The sequence below is a fragment of the Mesoplodon densirostris genome, chromosome 1 (assembly GCF_025265405.1).
Source record: "Mesoplodon densirostris isolate mMesDen1 chromosome 1, mMesDen1 primary haplotype, whole genome shotgun sequence".
NCBI lineage: Eukaryota > Metazoa > Chordata > Mammalia > Artiodactyla > Ziphiidae > Mesoplodon > Mesoplodon densirostris.
Genome location: NC_082661.1, coordinates 9,229,623 through 9,237,500, shown reverse-complemented (window position 1 = coordinate 9,237,500; position 7,878 = coordinate 9,229,623). Strand labels below are relative to the sequence as shown.

Here is a 7,878-nt window from a genome sequence, read left to right as displayed (position 1 = left end):
CGAGCCCTTGGAGGAGTTAAGTAGGGAGAGGTTCTGCCACGGGTAAGGCTGCAGTCGGTAACTCACCGCGGCTAATGATATTATAAGCGCTTTGCTCAATAACCTGGGCGCGGCGCGGGCGAGGGAACTGCACCGTCATGGTGCAGCGTCTGAACATTTGTAGGGACTGATTCCAGAGTCTCCTCTCACCCTTGGCTGCATTTGGGGGGCACCCTAGGGTCAGGGCTCCCGGGATCATTTGGTCGAGTGGTCTCGAGGCCTCAGACCCAGGGGGTGGGGTTGCCTGAGCGCCTCGGAGCCTTGCTTCCACCTTCGGTTCTTCGACGCTTGTATAGACAGCTGTGCCCCCGAAACATTTTGCCTGCGCCGGACTGGTTCCACATCCGGTACCAGCTGATCTGGGAATTAAAAGAACAAGAGTCAGGGCTTTGAGGGGGCCGTGAGGATGAGGTAGGGAAATATGGTTAATTGAGCGCCCACTGCAAGCTGTGCTCAGAGTTAGGCACTTTGACCTCATACAGCTTCTGCGAGGTAATCGTTGCTTCTCCCCACAATTTTAGGAATGAGGAAACCGAGGCTCAGAAAGTTTAAGTATCCTGTCCAAGGTCACCTGGCCATCTGAATACACTTTGTCTAATTTAAAACCATGTCGCTGTCCTCACCTTCTTCTCTCCTTTCCTGGAGCAAAGCGCTTCTCTTTCTGTAGCAATTCCCTCACCTCCAATATTTGCCTAAAAGTGAGAGTCACTTATGGAACAGGAGGCCGAGCTTTGGGCTGTTTACAAAGGTTTACAGAGGACCTACTATGAGCTCCTAGTGATTCTAGGCTTTCCGGTGCTTTTTCATTCCTACCTAAGGCCATCCTCGAAACAGGTGAAGGGGAGATATTAGTGAGAAGTTCATATCACCTATGAGGGCAGTGAGGCTCTGACTGGGATTTCACTTGTCCAAGTTCACGCAGCATGGAAATGAGGATGCTGGGACTTGAACCCGGATCTCTTGAAACAAGATCTAGGGCTTCCCTCCCCCACTCCCAACGATCTTGCAGCCCCGTTGGGCCTGTGACAGGGGTGGGGTCTGTAGGCGGGAAGGGGCACAAGTTGTCTGCTCCCAGGCCTCCCCGGTAAGCTCCCGGAAAGTGCATCAGTTCCTACGCGCACGCTCCTAAATCCCACGCCCACCCCCCACATCCCGGCCTCCCGCGCCGGCGCAGCGGTCTGCGGGGTGCCAGCCCTGCTGGCCTGCCCAGGCGAGAAGGAGTGACTTTGGGGAGGGTCGTGGAACAGCCTGTGAGCCCCTCTGAGGGTGCGAGGACCCGTCGCCTATGGGAGGCGTCGGGTCACTCCAGCTGAGTCCCGAACTGCCCCTACCTCTCGGGAGGGCAGGGGTCCGAGCGATCAGTGTCGCCACACAGGGTAGGAACTTGGGCTGGAATCTATGTTGCTTTCGGTCCAGGCTGGTTGGACACAGCAGATGCCCGCCTGGCTCTCTGCGCACTCCGGGGAGCACAGGCGCTGCGTGCGGGGCCGGGGCTTTTTTGAAATTTTCCGGGGCCGCTCGGCGGCGCTGCGATTGGCCGCGTCTGAGTAACCTCTATGCAAATGAGGCCGCGCCACCTCTGCGCCGCCGGGGACCCGGCGAGCTGGCGGGCAAGGAAGGGGCATTCGCGCCGGGGCTGGGCGGCCGCACCTAAAGCCGGGCGGGCACGGACCCCAGCGCAGCCGTCCGGTGCCCGCGTGTCCCCCGCGCGGAGGGGACGCCTCGCCAGCTTCGCCGCCCCCTCCCCCTGGCTCCCCTCCCCCCTCCCCCCCCCTCCGCCTGCCTGCCTGCCTGCCGGCACCACCTTCCACCCAGATCATCTCTAAAGGGAGTTCTTGGTTTCCTCCGATTTCTTATGAACCCAGGATGGGAAGCAAGGAAGATGCGGGCAAGGGGTGTCCGGCGGCCGGCGGCGTCTCCAGCTTCACCATTCAGTCCATCCTGGGCGGGGGCCCCTCGGAGGCGCCACGGGAGCTCGCCGGCTGGCCGGCCAGGAAGCGCAGCCTGTCCGTGTCCTCGGAGGAGGAGGAGCCGGACGACGGCTGGAAGGCACCCGCCTGCTTCTGCCCAGACCCGCACGGCCCCAAGGAGCCCGGCCCCAAGCACCAACCCCCCATCCCCTTTCCTTGCCTGGGTAAGGATCGCACGCCCCCGGGTCAGCAGCGAGCAAGCTCTAGGGGAGGGAAGCTGTGCGGGGGCTCTCGCGTCGCCCCCCGCCTCCCCTGGCCAGAGCCGCGGCCGCGCGGGGTCCAGCGCCGAGGGGAGGAGATGCGCGCTCGGTGCTGACTCCTCCGCCCGGCGGGCGCTCGGGAAGAAACCGGGAGCACAGATGTGGCGCGGCGCGGTTTTGGGGAAGGTTGGGTTGGAGGGAGAGTGTACCACAGTGGGTTGGGCACAGGGCCTGCCGCACGCATGGCTGTGCCCTCAATATCCCCTTTGCACATCGTACACTTTCTGCACACGAGGTCTGGAAGTCGGATTTGAGCGGTCGGTCCGTCTCTACCGCCATCTCTTTCAGCGTCTTTTTCTTCTCTCCCTCTTCCGCTCTCTCGACCTCTGCCTCTCTCTCTCTCTCCTCCTCCTCGGAATGATTAGCACTCCAAGATGATTGACAATGGTGCCTTTCGTAGATGGTTCCTCTTTACAACATCTGACCAAGGGGAGCCCCGCGTTAGTCCTTAGCGTGATTTCAGAACAAACGGCCTGTGAAATGATGCCACACTATAAAGCTCAGGGAACTCTTCCAGTTCAGTTGTTACAAGGCAAAATCATCTTTTAAAATGATGCTAATGTCCCCCCTCCAGATCTCCTCCCCCTGTTGCCACACGCCCTTTCACGAAGCTGGGAGCACAGAGACCCCAGACTCGAAGCAGCTGGATCCCTGTCCTGTTGCTTTTCAAAAGCCGGGTGCCGGGCTTTGGGTTTCAGCGAGAGGGAGAGAAGAGGATGGGGGTGGGACCAAGGAAGATGGGACCAAGGCTGCAGGCGCCTGCCAACTCCCTGGTTCCGGCGAGAGCTGGGGGTCTTTGAGGCTTCCCAACTCCATGGCCTTCCTCTTTGTTCTCACTCCCCAGGTACCCCCAAGGGCAGCGGAGGCGCGGGGCCGGCGAGCTCGGAGCGCACGCCTTTCCTTTCGTCTTCGCACCCAGACTTTAAGGAAGAGAAAGAGAGGCTCTTGCCCGCGGGCTCGCCGTCGCCGGGGCCCGAGCGGCCGCGGGACGGCGGCGGCGCCGAGAGGCAGGCGGGCGCGGCCAAGAAGAAGACGCGCACGGTCTTCTCGCGCAGCCAGGTGTACCAGCTCGAGTCCACCTTCGACATGAAGCGCTACCTGAGCAGCTCGGAGCGCGCCTGCCTTGCCTCCAGCCTGCAGCTCACCGAGACCCAGGTCAAGACTTGGTTCCAGAACCGCCGCAACAAGTGGAAGCGGCAGCTCTCCGCGGAGCTGGAGGCGGCCAACATGGCGCACGCGTCGGCGCAGACTCTGGTGGGAATGCCGCTGGTGTTCCGGGACAGCTCGCTGCTGCGCGTGCCGGTGCCGCGCTCGCTCGCCTTCCCCGCGCCGCTCTACTACCCGGGCAGCAACCTCTCGGCCTTACCTCTCTACAACCTCTACAGCAAGCTCGACTACTGAGCGGCCCGCCGGCCCCGCGTCGCCCGCCCGCTCCCCGCCAGCCTGGCGCGGGCTGCCCCCACTCCGGAGCAGGGCGGCGCGTTTCCAGAAATATTACGAGATACACCATGTGTATTCGTTACCTCTTATTTATGGCCTCTGCCCTACTTTTTGTTTTGATTGTTTCTGGTATTTATCGGTATTCCTCCAGCCAGATCATCTGCTTTCTACCCCAAACAAACCAATACGTTTTGAAAACCATGTTCGAGGGGATGTTCTACGGTGGTGGTGGGAAAGGGAGTTTCGGCCAGATCGACATTGATCGGTAGGAAAAAAAAATCAGTAAATCACCAGACCAGGTACATTCTTCTCCCCCATATATACACCTGTATATATGTACACGCACACACGGCTGGCCAAGCCAGCCCTTGGGGGCTTTGAACAATGATCTCGACTCCTCTTTTTGTTTCCCTTGTCCCGAGGATGGGTAGGGGAGAAAGTGGCGGGGGGGGGAGATTTCAGATCTGTAAATATTTTTAAAAAGAAAAAAATAAAACATTTTAAGCATCGTTGCTAACTTTGGTGGAATTGATTGTCCGGCGTGCTAACGCGCAGGTGTTCTCGCTTTTCCGTGGAAGAGCTTGCAGGCGGGCGTCAGAAGAGGTCTGGCTCGCCCCCCGTGGAAGGTGGGGCGGGGGTCAGAGGTTAAAGGTTGGGGCCTTGGCCCCGCCGAGGCGGCACGTGGTCTGGAGGCGCACCCCTTTCCACAAGCTGGTGCCCGTAGTCTCCGCGCGGCCGAGGCTCACCTCGGCGGGAATCCAGCTCCGGAGCCCGCGCGGAGAGGTACAGATGGGGGGCGGCAGGCTTCACTGCCGAAGCAGTTGCCTCCCGGAACGAGCTTCTTTCCAGCCCTGGGAGCGCCTCGGGGTTGACGGCAGCAGGGCGTCGTGCGACGTGGTCCAACCTGTGACAGGAGCCTCCTCTCCGAGGGCACAGGGCAGGTGGGGCGGCGCTGCCTGGATCAGGTATAGAGCCCGGTTTGCTTGTCCCCCAGCCTGGGGCACAGTTCCCGAGCCGCGCGGTGCGGGAAGAGGTCGCGCGGAAAGGCAGCACTTCTGCTGAGGAGGGATGAGGCCCGAGACTAGGCAAAGAAAGCGCGGGAGGCAAAGGCTCCTCCCCACACTGTTTTGTTGTTGTTGTTTATAGTTTGCCTTGTGCGTGGCTAAGGGGCCGGGTCGCGGGCGAGCACGTGGCAGCGGGCACTGAATGGAACCTTGGTGCGCGGTTTGCGCTCCCACGGACCTCGGCGCCCCAGCACCTGCTGCCTCACCCTGGCTGGGCGGGCGCGGCACCGAGAGGACAGACGCGCCCCGAGTGTCATGCAAATCGCAGTCTCGCAGTGTTAGATCGCAGCCACCTGTTCCTTGTAAAACGTCAGAAAAAAAAAATTGCCTGAGCTTTGAGGATGCTGATGGTTCGGTGTCACGTGGGGCGAGCTCCCGGGTCCTCCTGCCTCCAGCCCCGGGCTACTCCTTAGCCGCTCGCTGCAAAGGTGTCGGGAGTCGGCAGCGCGGAGCCCGGATCCCATCCTCTCGAAGGGGAATATTTGCGTGATAGACCTGTCTGTTTGAGCCGAGAGGCATCGAAATTATCTGCATTTTATGAAAGTATGCAGGATATCTGTTACCCGTCTGTGTGACCCGCAGTGTCATGTCTGAAATGCCTGGTGTCTTGTCCATTTGTGAGGTCATATTTTTTTATGTTAGATTTCATAAAACTCAAGAACACATGTGCCAGTGCTGGTAGGTCAATTGCATTTATTTCATTTCAGCCGAGTTCAATTCAATAAATATTTACTGAGCCCTAGTACTTGCTGAAAACTATGCTAGGTATTGGCTAGTCAGAGAGAGAAAACAGAACTGACACCTGGTCCGTTTTTTTCTGATTTATTTGGTACACATATTTCAATGAAGTTTTCTCTTTCCAGATAACCTGCTTTAACTTTTTCTTTCCTCTCAAGTTGCTATTTGAATATTCCATGCAGAAATAACCAAACTGCTTTCAAGGAACTACTTGTATAGGAATATTTGACCCGTATCATTTTTGTCTGCACTTCAATAGATTACATTTTTTAAACAGAGATGATGGTTTTAACAGTATTGGGTCACTGTATCCTTCTTGGGCTTACTTCATTCATAGGAAGTTGTTTCCTGTAGGCAGTTAATGGCAGAGTGGTTTTTGCCCTTAAGATTTTAGGGATGATCCTTTTCCAGTTTGTCATATAGCGGGTACTTCACTTTTTTTTACTAATCCAGAAATTAGTAGTCAAAGGTGATCCAACAGTGTGATTAGTTTCTAGGAATTCCTCTTTCTTATAGGTAACTAAGTACACACAAACACACACACACACACACACACACGGCTTTGCATTTGGATTTGAAATGTTCAAGACTCCATTGTGGCCAGATTTCCTATCTCAAGACTATCAATTCATTTGAATAAGCAGCAAAATCATCAGCCTCCTTTCAGGCTCTAAACTGGATTTAAAAGATTGACGTTTCTTAAAACTCAAATCGAGTCCGGCTGCAACTGCCTGCCCAGAGGGACCTGAATCATACACACACTGGTTAATGAAATACGCTTAGATTTTATTAGTGGATAATTCATGCTCAGAATCTCGAAACACTAGTAGAATTAAATAAACAACTGGGAGAGGGAACCAAATAAAATTATTTGGAGATAAAATTATTTAGTCAAAATTAGAATGGAGGCAAGGCACTGCACTTTAAAATTCTTAACCTAGCCATTAAGTTGTTGAAAGAGGAGAGAGGACCAAGTATGAGGACTGGTGAGGAGACAGGGCAGGAATCTGTCCTTTCGACAGGAATATCATCAATACACCGGGCAGAAGCGTGGTTGTTGTGTGTTTACTGTGTCACCATTCATAAAAAAAGTGCACCTGAGTCAGCATATATGAACGCATAAGGACCAACAACACTTTTTCTCTATCAAGGTACCTTAGAAATTAAACACTTTATTTAACCTCAGCAGTTTCCTCCCACCTCATACAAGATCATTTAATAACAAGATTTTTTTTTTTTACAAAAGCCTGTGAAAAAGAGGTTATAGCATGGATTAAATTGAAAATCTTCAGTGCACTTTTGATATTCAAGAGTAACTGAGTCACAGCATTCTAGTTATAAATTAAGTATTGCTTTTCTTTCATGGAGAACAAATTATTTCTCATTACAGGAGCAACGTTCTTGATTTTTCTATTTCTGGAGGATTCTAGAAACAAAATCCAGCAAACTGAGCCTGCAAGTCTGGCGAGTTCTTGGGGTGGGAGGGGTGGATGGAGAGAAGCTTGTAGGTGTCATTTTAAGGGCCCTACTTGGACATATGTCTCAAAGAGGCTTTTGAGCTTTAACACACTGCAGAGTAATCATTTGCTTCTCAGTCTGTCCAACCTTCTGGACAAAGCGTTCCTCAAGAGCGAGAATCGGTCTGATTAATGCATCTTCCCGGTTTTCTCACCAGGCCTGGCATGCGCTGGGTGCTCAATAAATATTTGCAGGAAAATGGAATGAAGAGCTAAGCAGAGTATAAATAAGGATGAGTATCTCTAAGGTCAGTAGATCTTCGACAGTGGGAAATGTGAGAGCCTGGTTCATAGGTGGAAAGTCCAGGAAAATGAGAAAAAAAGTAGGGCAAAATATACACTTCATTTGAGCAAATCGTTTTTTCTCCACTCCAGTTTTGGTCAACTTCATGGGCATATGCATGTGCAGTGGAAGGGAGACTAATTTAGCTCTGTAAAAGTACTGACCAAAATAAGGTTTTTGTGTCTGAGAGATTAACTGAGATGGGGAGGGCCCCAAGAGTATCTTTCCCTCCTACTATTCAGAGGACAGGCCAGGCGTCGGCCCCAGGGAGACTACATTTCCCAGCGTGCCGCACACGGACGGGCGAGGGCGTGAGCGCAGCCTTGGCGCGGTGCTCTTTGGGAGTTGTAGTTTTCACTCGTCCGGCACCTGCGCGGGCGCCTCAGCCTGGTGGTGAAAGCAGGCCACGTGACCGGAAAAGCCGTCCTTCGCCTTTGCGCCGGAACAGGTTGCCTGGGTTGACCGACGCCCGGCCACCGGGGCGGACCAATCGGCTGCCTAGAGCGAGACGTTGGCGTTTGAAATCAGCCAATGGCAGGCATTGGCTGGAACTTCCTCCCCGCCCCC

The 7,878-nt window shown here is 54.7% G+C and overlaps 1 protein-coding gene across 1 annotated transcript; it reads left to right on the top strand.

Annotated features, from left to right (window-relative positions):
- Nucleotides 1-1,905: 1,905 nt before the first annotated feature.
- Nucleotides 1,906-3,670, top strand: HMX2 (H6 family homeobox 2). Its single transcript, XM_060097811.1, has 2 exons — nucleotides 1,906-2,173; nucleotides 3,114-3,670. The coding sequence occupies exons 1-2, from the start codon at nucleotides 1,906-1,908 to the stop codon at nucleotides 3,668-3,670; spliced, it is 825 nt and encodes a 274-aa protein (XP_059953794.1).
- Nucleotides 3,671-7,878: the final 4,208 nt, after the last annotated feature.